Source organism: Dipodomys spectabilis, unplaced genomic scaffold, assembly GCF_019054845.1.
Source record: "Dipodomys spectabilis isolate Male_0828 unplaced genomic scaffold, ASM1905484v1 ptg000081l, whole genome shotgun sequence".
Taxonomy (NCBI): Eukaryota; Metazoa; Chordata; class Mammalia; order Rodentia; family Heteromyidae; genus Dipodomys; species Dipodomys spectabilis.
Genome location: NW_024870758.1, coordinates 22,728,655 through 22,748,131, shown reverse-complemented (window position 1 = coordinate 22,748,131; position 19,477 = coordinate 22,728,655). Strand labels below are relative to the sequence as shown.

Below are 19,477 nucleotides of genomic sequence, written 5' to 3'. Positions count from 1 at the left end.
TCCTATTTTATAACAAACTTGGAGTAAAACACCTTGACTAACTTCAGTTAACATATAAATAACACATCCTATTTCCCTGCATAAGTTTTAACAATTCAATATTATAACTCAAGTTTAATTCATAGGAAAACAAGTCATTTATAATGAATTCTAATACAATTTTAATATGAACACAAATGCTTTGCAGAATTTCTTGGATGTCTTCATCAACACAATACCAAGCTTTTATAGATTCTTTCTCCTAGAATGAACAAGATCTGTCTTTGGAGTGTGTTTTGCCTTGCCCCTCACCCCTTAAAGCAAGCACTGTTTCTTCATATTGACCTTCAATTTGTCTCTAGGTAGGGAGAAATTAGGAGATGAGAAATTAATGCTCCACTTTAAGACCACCCTCTTCTTGTGGGACTGATACACACAAACATGCTTCCTAGCCCCCACTTCTATCTGGAGTATCAGTGAACAGCAGAGTTATAGAACCAACATATTTCCCCTCTTCTAGAGCCACCAATTTAAGTTAAAGGCAGAACAGAGATAAGATTTTGTCAACATTACTAATTGCATTTCAGCATTCAATTTGTTCCTAGAGGATTAAACCCACTCTCAATATAAATTCATTCTGTATGTTTCTCTGATATCTATTAGGCTCTTGTATGGCTATAGTTTAGTAAGTTAAAAAGTTGTTTTCATTTCTTTTTTTTAATCCACAACTATTAATTTCCTAAAGCAGAGTTTTTCATATAAATTATGGGTTTGCATAACAAAGAGTTACTGGCATTTTCTGTTGCTTTCATGGTTTAGAAATTATTCTCACCTTCATAAAAATCATAGGTACACATCGTGTGGCCGATGAGGGTTGGGAAGTTGGGAATTTCTTTGCTACAGTTGAATAGCTCTTCTGCCAGTTCCTTGTCAAGTTCAGTACTTCGGGTGACAATGTTGTCCAGAATTACCTGCTCAAACTGGGGCTTGAAGAAGGAGTCTACAGCTGTATCTGTTATTACAATGGAGCCTGGTGCAATCCCTGCAATACAGTAGTAAGTCATCACAGACTATCACTTAGAGTTCCCTTATTTAGAGTGACACATAGTATGTAACCTATTCTGCCAACATTAATTAATACTAGTTGCTAATGATTCTCCATGTTTTTATCTTTAAAATTATTTTCTTTTCCAAATGCAATTAAATAACATGCAGAACAGGCATTTCCATTTGCTGTCTTTCCAGATTCACATTTACAACGTGATGGGGTTTAGATTTCAAGACAAACATGACTCTTGGACATGCAAATTAGTACCAGGCTTCAGGCTCATTTTTGAATAAATTAGGTCAGGAATAAACTAAATGAGCCTGCCAGCAAGTAGCTTTCATAAAGTGATGTGACTACTTGATAGTTAATCTCTGCAGCTCCTTGATTACTATAATTTCTTGGCAGTTCCCTCCTCTCTTCCTTCAGATTCTCATCACATTCGCTCCCTCTCCTCTCCAACTCCATGGAAATTAAGCCTCTCATCTGACCTTCCATTTCTACAAAGTCTGGCTTGCTCAAGGGACTCCTGCTCACTTGAGCAACCAATTTCTGCCCATTCTTATTCTCCCTGCCTGGACTGTGTTTTCATCCTCTCCAACATCTGACAGTCAGGTGTCAGCTTATGTCCTTCCCTGCAGGAGGTATGAATAAAGGAAGGAAGAACAAGAGAATAAACACAAATAAATGAAAAAGCAATGTGGATCATTGTGTTCAGTTGCCCCAGGTTCAGCTGTGACCCACCTTTCAATCCACTCTGACTTCTACTGAGAGCATGAATAAGATGGTTGTCTTGTCCTAACACTGCTCTAGACTCTCTCTATCCTAACACTCATCCTACATTTTACATGCTCATCTGTTACTCTGATAGAACAGAACCTCTGTGAAGACAAGAACAGTACCCACTCACTACTCTTTTCCCAGGTCTAGCATCATACCTACCATATTATGGCATTCCATAAAATCTGAGGGATGAGTAAGTGCTTCCGTAAAGATGTCATCTGGAATGTGTCTGCAAACTATAGACCATAAGCAACAAGCCATCTATCTCAGTAATAAAATTGACTAAGTTTTATTGAAACATAGTCACAAGCATTCATTTGCATACTGACTTTGCTGGTTCTGAGCTATGGTACAGAGTTTAGAAGTTTCAAAACAAAACACATCATCTGCAAAGTCCAAAATAGCTTTATTGGCTAGCACTTCATGAATAAACTTTACCAATCTCTGCTATAGAGCTTAGCCTTATCCTGGATGTATTGAACAATGTAGAGTTAATTGCAGAACACTTAAGAAGGTACTGCCCCTGGAAATAAAACTTTGATGGGTTAGGTACTTTTATGTAAGCTAAACAAGGGGCTTCTTCAATGGCTTACAATGTCCTAAGAATAGGAAAGCAAATGAGAAGGAAGTTGAACATGGGTACAACCAAAATGATGTTATTCACCTGTTATCTTACTATTTAGATACACTAAAGCTATATCACCTTGGTTTCTCAAAGGCAAAAAAATATTTATTCCAGTACCTTTTTTCTTATCAAAGTATGTTTGTTCATTTAAGACACAATCATGTCTGCAAAGAAATAAATGGTGCCTCTCTTCATCTTCAAACACAATGCTGCTTAAAACAAATTAAATGAACCCATCTTATTTATAAGTATAGAGTTCTTAATGGAGCTATAAGTTTTAAAGGAAAATGTTCACACCAGCATTCATAGATTTTCTTTGTGATTTTGGTGCTGTTTAGTTGCAATGAGCATCATATTGTCAAGAAGCAAATGAGCTGGGTGGTCCCTAGTGTCCCTTGTCCTAGCTAGGTACGTAGGAATATCAAGTGGCAACTTCCACAGCCAGAATGGCACAGTCCATAGGTGTGAACTAAGTACGCAGCCCCACGTATCCTACAACCCAAGAATCATGAGCAACATTAACACCAATGGAACCTACTTCATCCTCAGTGTATGATTATTGCTCTTTATTACTAGGAATATTATCAAATTATAATTGATAATGGAAGAAGTTCTGATGTAACTCCAAGAGCTTACATTCTCCCTTTTCCTTTGTTTGGACATCCACAAATATCCTTTCTCTCATGTATGAAGGGCCCTAACTGGACTTTGTTTCTGGATCTCAGCTGTAGAGAGGCCACACTGTTTTGATTCTGCCTGGTTTTAATGAAGTGGGCTTAGCCATCTGGGGCTGTGATATTGGATATGCTATTTCTCTAATTCTTTGAGGATTTTTAAGGTCAGTCTTGCTCCAAAATTCTTCCTCGTGTGATTCTAAAACCATTTTCATCCACAATTCTCATTCCTTTTTATAGCCCATTCAGTCTTGTCAATCAAACCTTTCTATGTGCAATGTCCTGCCTGTATCTTCATGTGATGACATGCAAAAATCATGTCCTGCCTGACAAGACTTCATCAGCTCTGCTTCTTAAGGAAAGGTAGGAAAAAGATGTTTTTTCAGAAGTTTACCTTAGCATAGTCTGGAGCCATAAAGCAGGCCCTTTTATAGTTTGGCTGACAAACCAAGAAAGAAGAAAGGTGAATGGGCTTTGGGGTAACTTTAGGAGGCATCCTTTGACCTTTTCTAAAAGCCATCCCATTGCTATCTGGTAGATTGATGAGAATGACAGACAAGAAAATATTTTCTTAAGAGTTAGAAGGTCTAGTTATTTAGCTAATAAAAGAAGGCAATCTTTGCAAACTTTTTACTTTTAACTTTACATTTAACTTCTGTCACTTACAAGATTGCTAAGACTCAAAATTTACTTCTAGCTAAGAATGGTGGCACATGCTCATAATCCCAGCATTGAGAGAGAGGCTGAGGCAGGGTGATCACTAATTCATAGTAATTGTGGGAGACATAATACATTCAAGGTAGAAGGAAGAGAAAGGAAAGTGGAAGGGGAAAGGAAAGAAAAGGAAGGAAAGAGAAGGGAAGGAATGGGGAAGAGAAAAGAAAAATCTTACTCTCAAAACACATTTTTAGCAATTCTACCCTTCAACATATGAATGTTACTAAGATTGTTGGCAATAGGCACTAGGTTTACATGGAGAAACAAAAAGATGATGATGAGAATATGAATATATTTCCTTAAATTTCCTCAAGTCAAACCGCCAGCTAGATTTCTGTTTGCCTCTGAGTATGTTAGAGTACTTTGAATGAATATAAGGATGCACATAAGAATCACTGAGTTTTAATAGTAAAAATCAAGCCATCTCACCGATTCCCCCTGATGTGCCCATTCTGATAATGGTAACATCACAGCATCGTGCATGGTGTAATAATTTGATGAGTTCATGAAGCATAATAGAAATGGAGGGGATGCCCATACCATGCTGTTGAAAGAAAAGAGAAAGTTATTATACTTCTCACAAATAGATACATGAACAGGACATATTTTCTTCCTTCATTACAAGTTAACAGCCCTGGGATAAATTTACATAATCATTAAGACTTTGCCAGTGCTGAGGAAAACATAAGTCATCTCTAACTGACGCCTACATGACATGCTGATGGATGTATCCATCTGTGAGGATCAGAGAGAGCATCTCACTGCCAGTTAAATGGATCTTCAAGAGCAGAGCTGGGAGGGTGTGGTGTACAGGTGTGTCAGGGTGGTGCTATGAGGCTCTTTACAAGGAGCCTATATAAAGAACTTGTATAATTGCCATGATACTAAAGAAACATAATTTTGGCTGACATATCACCAGTCCTTCTCCACCCTAATACTCGAATACATAAATCCATTTTGTTGTTCTCATGTAGTCTTGATTATTTGCCTCTTAACTCTGGTAAACTCTGAGGGGAGAAATGTGGATTCAATTTCTATGCAAAATGTGAAACTCAAGTTGAATGAGTGGGTGATTTTAAGTTGCTATCAATGCTAGTTTTCTTCAATAGTTAGAATTTCAGCAGTAGAATCAATGTCACCAAAATAGAGGTCAACACCAGCTAGATTTAGCTACTCCTGATGATTATACTACATTCTAATAATTCTCTCATTTTTAGAAACTTGAACTGAGATTCATGCTCATGGCTACTTCATTCCTAATATAGTAACAGAGAGTCAAAGCTGTTTCTCTGCATATTCTGCTCTTGGGCACAAAAACTGGAATAGCAGTGATTCTTATGTGTTTACCTGACATTCTTCCTTTCTGACAAGATTATTAAACTACAAAAACTTGGAATCTTTTGCTCATCACTTTTGGTTCCCATCCAAGATACTCTGAATTTGGAATGCATTTGGAAGCCTTCTGGATCCAGGAGTGAAACCTATATTGATTTGTTTGTTTGAGATTAGAAAGGCTGAGGCTTTAGACTAGCATTGCAACTAATGAATAAACTATTATTTTTTTCTACTGCAAATTAAGAGGACAAATTGTTGCTTGAGATGTTAGGTTCCTTCATAGTCAGCTATTTGGTAGGTTTCTGATTGTCATTTATCTTGCCATTTGATGATGAATGACAAATAGACAACGTATTTTGCTTAAGTTGTGCTCTCTCTCTCTCTCTCTCTCTCTCTCTCTCTCTCACACACACACACACACACACACACACACACACACACACACACACCAACAGCTGTGGAAACATTTTCAAAAGGGTACCCACTGGGAATGCTTTGCCTGCTGTTAAGACCTACTGCTTTCTTTTTCTTTTTTTAAACTTTAAGATGTTGTACATGTTTTAATTCCATATGCCAGTTTATGAATACAATGCATCTTGATCATCATCCTCTCCCATCCCTCCCAACACTATTTTCATTCCTGTGATTTTTGTTAAGGCCTACTTCTAATTGACTAACCATAGCCACTTAGATTAAAAAATTATTCCTTCACAGGACAGCTGGACCAGTTTCCTGCTATATCTATATATCACCAAAGTTTTACTGCTCATTTATGGTAGTTTCACTTTTTAATAAATTTACTTTTTTGTCCTTCCTTATCTAGTATGCAAAAGTCCAATTATATTCTAAATGACCCATGATAGCAAGACAAGATTTGCCAGAATCAGAGGATATAAACCCCTTTTAATGTAGATATTCTATAATTGTTTACCAAATTATCAAATGAATACAAGAATGGATTCTGCCATCTCAGTCCAAAGCAAGACTTTTAGATACTGTTGGACTCAAAGGAGATCAACATGTCTTCTCCATTAGCATCAAATACATTTTCTTTTTCTTTCTTCCTTTCTTCCTTCCTTTTTTCTTTCTTTCTTTTTTTTTTTTTGTCGGTCGTGGGGCTTGAACTCTGGGCTTGAGTGCTGTCCCTCAGCTCTTCAGCTCAAGGCCAGCGCTCTACTGCTTGAGCCACAGTGCCACTTCCAGTTTTAGACTGGTTTATTGGAGATAAGAGTCTCACAGACTTTCCTGCCTGGACTGGCTTTGAACCATGATCCTGAGATCTCAGCCTCCTGAGTAGCTAGGATTACAGGCGTGAGCCATCGGCGCCCAGCCAAATACATTTTCTTTTATTACCCTTGGCTTCAGCCATAGTTACCTACTCCTTACCCCTGAATGCTACTAGTGATCTGAAGGATCAGTGAACGACAGTGGTAACTGTCCTTTAGTATAGGGGCCATTTACAACTCAGCTCTTAGAGTTGTCATACTTCTGCAAGACTCTACCCTGTCCTCTGGCATGCTAGCTTCTGCACCATAAAGTTGGCTGCAGTGTTCAGTCTGTGATGGACTCAGTCTTTTGCTTCAAAATAGAGCCCTAACAGAAGCCAATCTGAGAAAAGTAGACTGGGTGCCCGTGTGCAGTGCGGACACCCTCCTGAACACACTCCACTTATGGATACTGCTGACATGTTCTAGGTGAGAAGGAGCAATTCACAAGAACTCAGTGGTGACACATTAGCAGCTTTTTAGCAAGCTTCTCCTAGTGTTAAAACACTCCATTTAGCAATTCTGAAAATTGGCCCCTACACACTAAAAGCTCAGCATTCTCAAAGCTGTACAAGGGCAGAGGAGAGAAAATGGGAGGGGAAGATGTTGATCAGTTACAAAACATAAAGAGGGAGGGCGCATTTGGGTGTTTTCTTTAACTTCATGATGACTATAAGCCAAAGTTACCCTAGCCTGCCTGCTAGGCTTTGCTTTGAGGAATCTTTCCTGTAATGAGGAATGTCATACCTGAGCACTGGGTTTAATTGTATAAGAAAGCAAAGCAGAGGGGGAAAAGAACAATGCACAAGTGTCCATTTTGGCCTTTAGCCTGTGAAGTCTAACTACTATGCAGCATGGCGTACTTACACTGATGGAGAGCACGGGGCCGGTTTTGAACATGCAATATCTGTCTGTTCCAGCACAGATGTCCTTAATGTCTTCTCCACTTCCTGCCAACCCAAGCTCTTTGTGCATAAACAGTGCAAATGCTTTCATTCTGTTGGGACTTCCCCCGACGCAGACAAACTGTCAACACAAACAAGTACCTGGCCATAGTTACTGGCATACGAACTGAACCTTACTTAGGTTTCAACTCTAATGCTTTTAGTTTATTGTTAATTTCCTTAGGAGTATGTGTGGATGTCATGGGCTATGCGGGTGAATTAACTCATTTCCACCATTACTCTCTAAAAGAGAGCCATCAAATGCACTTTTATGTACTAAATTAGTAAAGAAAAATCACAAAATCAGAGTAAGTGTTGACATTGTTCAAGGAGATGTTTCCTGGTGGTTTTGTTTATAGTAACATCAATCAACATCTTAATTGGTATAATCTGCCTAGGGTTGGGCCTTAACTGGATAGATATTTAGCATGTAAGAATGGAGTATATAGAATGAAGTGCAATAAGGGTAAAGGGAGATCGTTTTACCCATGTTTCCTCATTCCACCACCCTAATCATAAGCCTTTGTTACCAATATACTATGATAACTTAAGGCTTTAAAGGAATTATGTCAAGACTTTCAACTTCTCATTGAGAAAAAAAAATTCTCATGGAACAGATCTTACTGTTAGAAATTTTCAATCTTATTGTAGATTCTCATGTATTCTAGTGATTTATGTTTTCCTTTTATTCACTTTTCAGCCTCTGTGAAGTGGGGGAAGGTATTAGAGTCAATGTGTCACATCTAATAAAATGAAGTAATAAAATCTTCATGTTCCTCTGCAACCTCATGTTAGGAATAGAAAGGAGGATGTCAGGGAGTGAATCGATGTGGACGATTGGGGGCACAAATGAGCAGCCAGCTGAGTGAATATCACCAAGGGTCAGCTGCAGAAAGTCCCAGAACCAGAAGGAAGCAGAGTCCACAGAAGAGATCAGGTAAAAAAGTCACCCAGGAATCTGAGCCCAGCAGAGTGGTACATTGACTGTAAAAAAGCTCCAAAGCAGAGAAGGTGACATTGCTATTGGTCTGCACTTGAGCTGAGGTACGCCTGCCTGGCTTTGAACCTTAACCCATTTCTGATTAAGTAACTGGCTCAAACTCTCTATACATCTCAAACCAAAATAGGAAAGCACAGCAGGCCCTAGAGACTTTTGTCAGGATGAAATGAGATTGCATATGACAAAGGATGCTGTACAGATCCAGCCACCTGCTCAGTGTCCACAAATGGTAACTATTGTTTTCTATATCAAGAAACAATTTCCTGGCCTGCTTTTTGAGCTTGCTTATAGTTTCTGTCTTGTAGAAGCTGATTCAAGTCTTCTAGGAAAGAAAAGGCAGTTGGTGGTGCCTGACTGATGTGGGCAGCATTGGGCAGAGGATCAGAAACAGTGCTGGCCCAGTGCCTTCCATGGATGAAGGAGATCTAAGGAAACAATACCTAGCTGAGGTTGGAGAGCGGGCACTCCATTCACAAAGGATTGACTCTGTTGGGTGGTCTGATTGTATGGTGCATGCCGTTTTCATTTAGCAATAATTCCTGTGCCACATGCACTCATTCTCAATTATGGAATGGAATTATCCTTTTATCCAGGCCTTCTGCTTCTCTTCTACCCTTATTATTGTCTTTTCTGTGACTTCTTAGGCATTTCACTGGTGGAGCCTTCAGCTAGTAATGAACTTTAATGAGCGTCAACCACAAATATTGGGTAGCAAAGATGATAAGGCTATGGTTTAAGCTGAATTTTAAAAAATTGTTATCAACTATTCAAGGATCTTTCTCCTCTGTAGGCATGGAAAATTGAGACTTGGCTCAAGATCTGTGTAAGAAAAGAGCCTTAAAAAACCCTATAGTAGTTTGAAAATAACTTCACTGTGTAGTGCCAGTGAATGTAAATTACAACTGTTCAGATTGACCATAAAACCGAAACAGATGCTAGAATAGCTTGCGGGTTGAGCTCTTCTTTGAAGTGTAGATATTGCTGTAATCACCAGGAATTTCTGCATATTTCTAGAGACATAAAGATGATATGCATGGACAGAAGTAGCTTAGTTTCTTGAAACCTTGCCTCCTAAATGATACTTCCTAAATGTCATCTCTAGACTTGATTTGCAGTTTGGCTACTTTAATGAGACGTAAAATAAAGCTGAAGACCACCAACTAACATTGAACTTCAGTGCCACTTATTTAGGTTCTAAATGAGATATTTATTGTCTTGGTTTTATCAAAGAAGATAAAAAATACATTGGGAGGGCATCAGAGGCATTACAAAACACATGAAGACTGCTAACTGTCAGAATAAATTTTCAAGTACTCCTAATATCTCAAAAGACATAATGTTGCCACATTGTATTAATCAAATACTTAAAAGCAGTTTATGTATTTTGTATGTTAACAATGGAGTTCAAGGCCAGGTGCCAGTGGCTCACATCTGTAATCCTAGCTACTCAGGAGACTCAGATCTGAGGATTGTGGTTCAAAGCTAGCCCAGGCAGGAAAATCAATGAGAATTTTACCTCCAATAAACCACCCCAAAACCAGAAGTGATGCTGTGGCTCAAAGTGGCAGATGCTAGCCTTGAGCAAAAGAGCTCAGGAACAATGCCCAGGCTTTGAGTTTAAGCCCCATGACTGACCAAAACAAAAACGCAAAACAATGGAGTCCAAATACTTCTGAATGCCTATGATAGAGTCATAAAACAATCATTTTCTGTGTTAGGTGAAATTTCTTGAGATAGATTGAAAGGTGCAAGTTAGTGATTTTATAAAAGACAGCTCTAGAAGACATTATAAAAGATATATTTTGATGTTGAGTTTGAAAAATAACTTCTACAGATCATCCACCACATTTCTCAATTGTTTCCTTTTCTCCAGTGAGTGTGGCAGACTCTGATGAGCTATTTATCACAAAGGTTTCTCCTTCTTTCTGAGCTCACTGTTAATCTTAGCTTCCCAGGCTCCTTTCCTCTTAGATGAAGTCGAATACCTATGTTCCAGCCACTAGCATGTGAGCAGAAGTAAAGTAGGCCCTAGCTTATGGAAATAGACACTATGTTAGGATTCTACATACATCTTCATTCATCTTCTGGCTGGGGGTTGACATTCAAGGAAGCTGCCAGGCACTCCTTGAAGGTGACAGAGCAGCAAGATACAAAGAGCTTGGTTCCTTGAGTGTTAGGTTTGAGGAATGTCACCTGTCAGCCAGTAACATGTTGCTTAATGTAAAGCAGTAAACTTGCAATGGTGCTAATCCACTGAGATTTTGCAGTATTGGGTAGCAAAATCTTTGAAAATATAGTAACAATAGGGAGGAAATGCGGGGGGGAGCAGGGGGCGATTCATTGTCTGAGTCTGAAAGTTTTAAACTTTATACTGCTAGACTTCTCTTTTCCTACAAAAATTGTAAACATTATTAATAATGTTGTTAATCATGATCATGATCTTCATGAGAACAAGGCTGAGTTTTCAGGTACTAGCCTATTGTGTTCCCTCTTGTTAGTAAGGATTGCTGCCCTGAGATTGAAGGGAAGTCAAGAAATTGAACCTAGGGGGCTGGGAAGGTGGCTCAGTGGTAGAGCGCTTGCCTTGCATGCATGAAGTCCTGGGTTCAATTCCTCAGCACCACATAAGCAAAAAGAAAAAAGCCGGAAGTAATGCTGTGGCTCACGTGGTAGAGTGCTAGCCTTGAGCTTAAGAGCTGAGGGACAGTGCCCAGGCCTAGAGTTCAGGCCCCACGACCGGACATCCCCTTCCCCCCAAAAGGAAATTGAACCTAGAATCTTCTTATTCAGAAAAAGGCTGTCCCCATGTTGGGTGCTGGTAGTTCACACCTGTAATTCCAGCTACTCAGGAAGATGAGATCTGAAGATCATAGTTTGAAGCCAATCCAGGAAGAAAAGTCTGTGAGGCTCTTATCTCCAAATAAATAAATACCAAAATATAGAAGTCAGAAATGGAGCTGGAGCTCAAATAGTGGAGCCCTAGCCTTGAGCAATAAAGCTCAGAAACAGCTCCCAGTCTCTGAGTTCAAGCCCCAGACTGGCAAAGAAAAATAAAAAAGAGATTGCCCCCTATAGTGGTAGAGGAGAAACAGACATTTAGACATGTAAGTAACAGATCATAACCTGTTTCAAAAACATATTCTGTCTTTTTAATTTATTAACTAGGTGTTTACTTTAGATTTTCAATTATGCTAAACCTTCCAATCATCAGTCATTCCTAGATAAAGATCCAAGGAAAATTATTGTGAGGCATGAACCCCAAACCTAACATTTGAATTCAGGTAAAATCCTACTAATGTGCATCAGAGACAACCTTGATTGCTGGCTCCTTCATATGAACTTCAGAAACAATAGAAAACAGAGAGGTTATATTAAAAAGAGGAAAGAGAAGATGGACAAGGCCACATAAAGGCAAGGAGCAGTGGTCTAGAGGTGAATGGAAAAATGGCACCCCCTCACAGCTTGCTCCTTACAGAGAAGTAAGGAGGAGGAATCCTACTACCTATTGATAGTGGGCAACATTCACCTATTTCCTTCCTTCTTTCTTTCTTCTATCCTCCCTTCCTCCTTCCTCCTTTCCTTCTTCCTGCCTCCTTTCCCTCCCTTCACCTATCTTCACCTCTTATTTCTTGTCCTTTCTTCTACCCTACCTCCATTTCTTCATCATCCTCTTTCTTTACCTCCCCGGTTGCAATTAATATGCTTTTCAGACTTCCTGCAACTCAGAGTACACCTGATAAAAACAAAAAAAAGAGCCTTGGAATTTAGACTTAGAAAAACTTGGTCCACAATCCAGCTCTGCTGTTCTAGTGTAATTTTAGCTTCCATTGACCTCTTTCAATTTATTCTTTGTGACCATTTCTATCAACTCTCCTAAGCCAAAAAAAATGTCAAAAATGCTTAGGAATAAAATTGTCCATTTGAGGCTTTTCGTAACAGAAAATATTTTAACAAAAAATTTAAAATAGGTTAGCTAATTTATGGCACGACTTTATGGCCTCCTTGAACATTGTATTTCAAAGAGAATGTAGTACTATGGGGAAATATTAATAAAATCTAGCTAAATGAAAATACAGGATGCCAAGTTACATTATTACAACTGTCTTAACATTTATCCATTTCAAAGGAATGGAAGAAAAACCTGGGTGGATAGTGTGTAAGTTTAGGTGGTGGACCTGTGATGTATGTCTTTTAAAACTCAATGTTCTTTCATGTATTTTCCTAATTTTATTTTTATTTTTTTACTTCCAAATTTTAAATAATGAACAAGAATTGCTTTTATAATTCATGTAGATATGATAAATAATTAATATAGCAATACTATTTTACTAGAAGTATTCCGTAAATAATTTTCTCATGAAATAACAAAAATCTTAATAATAAAAAATATTTGTTTCTTATTCTTGTTAGTCTTATTGAATTCTAAATGAGAATTAGTGAGGGTCAGCAATAAATAAAGATGTTAAGTTGTAAACTGAATCTCCTAACACATCAGGAATTCTGAGTGCCGAGCAACATTGTCAATAAAATGGTATTTATCTCCAGGGACCAGGGCAGGCAAATAATTGTGTTTGTATTGGATTTAGTTTGGGTGCCTTTATGTCTTGTTGGAGTAGAAATCATTGTTCATGATGATCACGTTCTAAACTGAGAATTTTTGTGACTTTGGCTCTTATTGGGATCTCTGACATTTCTCTCGCTAAGGCTATAAAGCATGTTTGGGAAAATTAAGAAAAATTAACAGAGGGAAAACAATAGTTCTTCTTGAATTTACAAGCAGTTTTACCTTTACATCTCCGAACATTGCTGGCAGGTTGTGTGTTTTTGTTCCTAAGTCCAGGTGGTAGAGAACATCTTCATCCATAGTATCCAGGTAAGGATTTTTAACATTTACAAACCTTTTCCTGGGAAAACACACATACATACACAAATACAGAGGGAGTAAAGGTATTTGGAGAGAAAGTACACAAAAGGTAAAGGCTATTGGATTACACCTGTCACTATTGCTAGCCAAAATATTGGACATAAAAGTTCTTGTCTCCCTGATATGTGGATGCTAAAGCCAAAATGCAAGGAGATATGGCAAAGTAAACAGGACTTGAGAAACAAAGGACTGCCACTCATTTTGGCATATCATTGCTAAATGATTCCATGTTCTTGACCACATATATGGTGTATATATATATATATATATATATATATATATATATATATATATATATATATATATATATACACAAGGGAGGGAAGCTAGGAGGAGGACACAGAATCAGAGGGAATTTTGGGAAAATATACAACAGAGGGGCCATCAGCTGCACCTGACATAGATGAAAATGAACTAAGCAACCCAAAGACAGCTATGGGAAGGGAGGAATGAGAGGGAAAGAAGGAACAGCTTACACTTAGCAAAAGGAAAGAAATGTAAATATCATCTGATGTGAAAGAAATAATTGTATTGTCATAGAATTAATTCTATTGTCGTAGAAATAATTGTATTGTCATAGAATTCACAAACTTTATAGACCATGATAATGACAATTTTCCTTGTGAAGGTTAAAATGTGTTTGTAACTTTAACTAAGTCACAATACTGTGAAATATGTGAAATTTGTGTAATCACCTAATCTCAATTTTTAAAAATTTTTAAAAAGAGAAAAAAACTTCTTGTATCATTAAATGCAGTACAACAATAATAATTGGCTAACATTTGCTGTGCCCTTACTATGGCTCAGACAAAATTCAGCATAAAAATTGAACAATGCATGAAAACTCCATAAAACAAACACTTTAGCTCACTTGAGCTTATAACCACTCTGTTAGATATGTGTTATCAGTCATCTGATTTAAAGTGAGAAACCAAGACTTACAGAAATTTTTCTATATCATGCATCCAAATTTATAGTCCTCTCCATTAAGTTCATACTATCCCTAGAGATCTTTCTCTGAATGGGAAGCTATGTAATATAAGGTACTGGACTCCAGAGTAAAAGGATCCTGTTACCAGTTTAAAGATATATACCTTGGGTACATTATCTTTGGGTTTTTTTTCATTTCTTCATATGTGAAATGGGTATAGTGAATAATTTTAAGCTCATTATGAGCCATGAATCAGATAGTATTTGTAAGGGCTGGTTATTACTCAGTGGTAGAGCATTTGCATTACACACACAGGAGTTGGTTAATAACTTTACACCACTTTAATTATTAATGATAACAAATTATCTGTCTCATACCACAGTGAGTCAGGATGTCTTTCCCAAGAATAATCTGGAACTTCTTCACTCTTTTTCCTCCCAGTGTTCACTTATTAAGTTCCTGCTCATTCTTCAAAGTTCAAGCTATCATCTGTTCTCTGAAGAATTTTCCAAGGATAGTCCCTCCCCATTCACTATTCTTTTCCCCTTACTATGTTTCTAAAGAATTTGTCTCATAGCAATGCCATTAAATAACATTTCACATTGTCATAGAGTTCATTGCTATCTCCCAGAGAGATGATAAATTCCCTGTGCAAGCTGTCTCTTACATCTTTCTTTAATCCCTAAATTTTAACAAATTCTATTTGTTAATGTAGATTTGACTGTTCAAATTGTGGAAAAATACTATTAATTTCCCCATCAAAAACAATAGATAGGACAGATTCTTACTCAGAGTCTTAGAGAATAGATTCTTAGATTCTCAGAGTTAGGTTCTTGGAGAATGCTCAAACCAGCACGGTTGTGGATTATATTCTCTTATATTGATTCAGATAAGTGAATATAAAGTGAATATGAGTGAATATAAAGTGAGTATAAATGTGTCTGTTATGGAAAACAGTACAAAGACTCCTCAAAAAACTAAAAGTAGGACTACCTTATGATCCTAAAATCCTTCTTCTTAGTGTGTATCAAAGGGAATTAAAATCAATATGTGAAAGATATATCTGCATTACTATGCTCATTTATGTATTATTGACTATAACTTAAAATATCCAATCAACCTGAGTTTACTTAAATAGGCAAATATAGAAATTATGGCATATATGATGAATGGAATACTTTTCAGTGTTTTTTAAAGAAAATTTGGTCATAGATAATAACATGAATGGAACTACAAAAAAGTATGCTAAGTATAATATTCCAGGCCAAAAAGACAAATACTATGTATGTTCTCTTATATATGGGATGGGGGAGGAGAAACAGAGAGGAGGGGTGATTGCCAGAGACTAGAAGCTGGGGGAGGGAAAAACAAAAGGAAGATGTCTGATTAAGTCTCATTAGATCAGAGGAATAAGTTTCAGTGATCTACCACTTCATAGTAACCACTGACAATAATAACATGAATTTTTATTTTTAACATTTTCAGGACAAAAAAAACTAGAATTAAGGGAGATGGTGTAGATGTTAACTAACAATTGAATTTTACTACAATATATACATAGATAAATACCTCACTTTGAGCTGGGATGTAGCTCAGTTGTAGAATACTTACCTAGTATGCATAAGACACCCTATATAGTAATACACACACACACACACACACACACACACACACACACACACACACACATACTGGTCTACAATGTGTGCAAACATGCATATATACCTCGTATTGTACCCCATAATTATACACAATTATCATTTGTAAATCAAATATAAATAAATAAAAACAATTACAATTTTATACTTTTAAAAAGAAAATTTTAATTGGGATTTTATACCAAATTCAACCCAGTATAATCTGTCTGCTACAATAATTTTATCTTTCTAAAATACCTAATTGCTACTAAATAAGGTTGAAGCAACTACCTCTTCCTCAAACTTTTGTTACATTTTTGTATCATTAAATGAAATACAACAATAATAATTGGCTAACATTTGCTGTGCCCTTACTATGTCCCAGACAAAATTCAGCATAAAAACTGTACAATGCATGAAAACTCCATAAAACAAACACTTCAGCTCACTTGATCTTATAACCATTCTGTTAGATAAGTGATGTGGCATCAAATTTGGGGTGTTTTGTTTTAATTTTTTAATCCATGATGTTACATAACATGAGCAGTATTAAATATTGGTCATGAAAGAAAATGGCCACTCTGGGAAGAACTTTCTTCAGCACCTTTGCATTGTCTTCATGGTCTCTGTCTGTCTATCTGTCTGTCTGTCTGTCTGTCTGTCTGTCTGTCTGTCTCTGTCTTCTTTGATTTGTCTCTCTCTTCCTGTCTCTATATTCTCTCCTTCCCTCTCTCCTTCTCTCTCTTTCTCTTTGTCTGTGTGTCTCTCTGTGTCTCTGCCTCTGTCTCTCTCCCTCTCCCTCTCTCTCTCTTTTTCCTTGGATTCCCTGAAGGGATGAAGATGGCAGGATACACACTGTTTGGCGTGGATAAGTGGAGCATTTTGTAAAATGCTGACATGGTGGCAAGACATTTCACATAACACTAAGCAAATCAGGGGGAACTCACAGAAAATCCTTAAGCCTCATAAAGATTAATGCTCTATTATGTTCTGTTAACCTGAGGCAGAAATTGGAGCTAACTGCACAAGCAGCTTCAGCAGATTTATGTCTACCCCCGAGATGAATAACATCCACAGTATTTCAGAAATGAATTCTATGTGAAGTCCACCACAAAGTGTATGAAATCATTTCATAATGCTCTACAACACAGCTGAGTCTGCCTTAGGCTTGGGAAGGCCCCTTTAATTATTTCTCAGATACACCCCATGGACATGGAACTAAAGGTTGTACTTCATAGTTAATTCAAGCTGAACTTTGAGTTTGTGTTCACTCCTGCACGTTGGTTATAAACTTTTGCGTGTTTTTGGTAACTTCTTTTGCCCCTTTTCCAACCCTCCCCCCCAACCCCATACCAAACCAAGAACCAAGCAATGAAAATGTCAGGAAGCAATTTTGCATTGTTCTTTAATTTGTATTTTGAACTATATTTCAACTATATTATGATTAAGCCTAAGAAATTTTTGTTACTATCTGAGCATCTCATATAAAATCCAAGAAACGTTCCTCTTATCAAAAATAAAAAGATAACAAAACAGAAAGCCCAAAACCAAAAAAAAAAATGAAAACTACTCACCCATTGTATGCATTCTTGTCAGGTATCATGGATCTCTTGGAGGCAGGTAAAATGGAAGCCATGCTGATATTAGGAAAGTGAAATATTGGAATTTGTTATCAAATTATAGATATAGTCACAACAATTCGGCTCAATGTTAGAACAGTCCTCTCCCCTAAGACTCGTATTTTCTTGTGAAATTATGAATGGAATTCTTGCCTTAGCACTTTAAACAATCTGGTCAAATTAAAATATTGTCCCTAGCATGTCCTTTTATACTACATGAACCTCTGTAAGCATCATTCCCCAAGAAGATAGGCTCTCTTCGAAGGTGTGGCATCCTATCTCTTTGACCAGATTGGTTAACTTGTTAACTGATTATTAGAGCACTTTCCCCTTCCATCTGACTTTGGTCCCAATGTGGGCATGTCCTCTCTCACTTTCCACACGAGCCTCATCAAAATATCTCAAAAAATGTGTCCAGGACATGTGAGAACTTTCTGTTCTCAAACATTTCATTTTCATGTCCCTTCCCACACTCTGTCCACTTGATTTCTTTCTCTCTCCCTCTTTGTCTTTTGTCATCACAAATGAGAAAAACAGCCAAGCTCTGGACCTCAGAGTGCCCCTTCTTCTGAACTTTGCCCATTTCAGTGAACTCAAATGGTCTGATAGCTAAACAAAGCTTGTTTTCCAGGGTCTCTTGAGCTAGTTAAGTGCTAGGTTGCCTCTAAAATCTACTAAACTATGTGCTGGAGTGTCAACCCAGGCAAAATAATGAATTGCGACCTAGCATCTTAAGGAAAGAATCTCTGTGAAGAGATCTGCAGATTTTCACTTTTCATGTGATGGAGCTGCATATGGAAGACAATAGAAGAACTTCATCCTCATCCTTTTTTCTCTTGGCCTCCATGGTAATCAGCTCAAGTTTTATGCTGGTGAGAGCTTCATGAGCTTAGTGTCACGACTTTCAAGAAAATTTGAAGCTAAAATGTTCACAAGTACCAAACAGAAGCAGACATAAGACATTTCACTGTACGTGGATTTTTCTTCAAGAATGTATTAATTGAGATATTCAGAAGGCTGAGATCCGAGGAGTTGGGTGGAAAGCCAACCCAGGCAGACAAACCAGAGAGATTCTGAGCTCCAGTTAACTAGCAAGAAGCTAGAAATGGAGATGAGTGATAGTCAGCCTTGAATGAAAACGACAAGTGAAAACACCCAGGCCCTGAATTTAAGCCCCAGTGCATGCCCACGCGGACAACCCCCTCCCAAGATTATACGTAACAGTCAGCAACCACCTGCCTATCTCTTCCAGAGTTCCCCTATTATAAGTTACTTCTCTTTCGTTGGTAATTATTCCGAGAAAACTCCACTAATTTCATTCTGACCTCTTTAAATCCATTATGGCCAGATAGCAGTTTTCAGAATGAAAAAGAAAGAGAATAGGGAAGTCTAAGTTGGAAATGATCAATATAACCTGAATCTTTCTGCAGCTACTACCAAATAGACATTTGTATTTTGCCCAAGATATTCAAAGATCATGGACAAAACTTATCCTAGAAAACTGGAGGCAAAATAAGCCTGAATGTGCACATTGCTTTGGGGAACAGTGGTTTTTGTTTGTTGTTAATAATGATATGGATGTTTCTTCACTTCTTGAGCCATTCAAGCTGGTCTACCTCCTGCCCTTTTCCAATAACCACTAGCATTTTGAAATTCCCATACCTACTGGCCCCTGGGCCTGTCCTGCTTCTATTTTGGCATTTCATACACGTCTCCATTTATCTTCAGGGAGTAATGAGGAAGACCACCAAATTCCAATTTGGCATTTACTGCTGCCTCTGACAGATGAAAGTGATAGCTAATTGGGTAAGTGTTAGGTAATTAATAACTCTAATGATTTAATTAGACTAATTAACATGCCTGCTTCCAATACAGACTCTGTCTCCAATGACTTTGGTCACTAATGGTGCCAGGTAAGAGCAGCTAAGATGTCTGGACTCCATGTCACATGCCCCTTATGGAGCATATAGTCTTCATTTGGGAGAAGGAAGACTAGTTT

At 37.6% G+C, this 19,477-nt stretch overlaps 1 protein-coding gene across 1 annotated transcript in view; it reads right to left on the bottom strand.

Moving 5' to 3' along the window:
- Positions 1 to 17,687, bottom strand: part of Upp2 (uridine phosphorylase 2) — a 29,474-nt gene extending 11,787 nt beyond the window's left edge. The window contains exons 1-5 of the mRNA XM_042683512.1: positions 17,434 to 17,687; positions 13,154 to 13,271; positions 7,291 to 7,449; positions 4,253 to 4,367; positions 812 to 1,021 (exon numbers count right to left, since the gene is read on the bottom strand). Of these exons, the coding sequence (XP_042539446.1) occupies positions 812 to 1,021; positions 4,253 to 4,367; positions 7,291 to 7,449; positions 13,154 to 13,271; positions 17,434 to 17,495 (664 nt within the window). The 5' untranslated portion in view covers positions 17,496 to 17,687. The remainder of the gene's footprint in view (positions 1 to 811; positions 1,022 to 4,252; positions 4,368 to 7,290; positions 7,450 to 13,153; positions 13,272 to 17,433) is intronic.
- Positions 17,688 to 19,477: the final 1,790 nt, after the last annotated feature.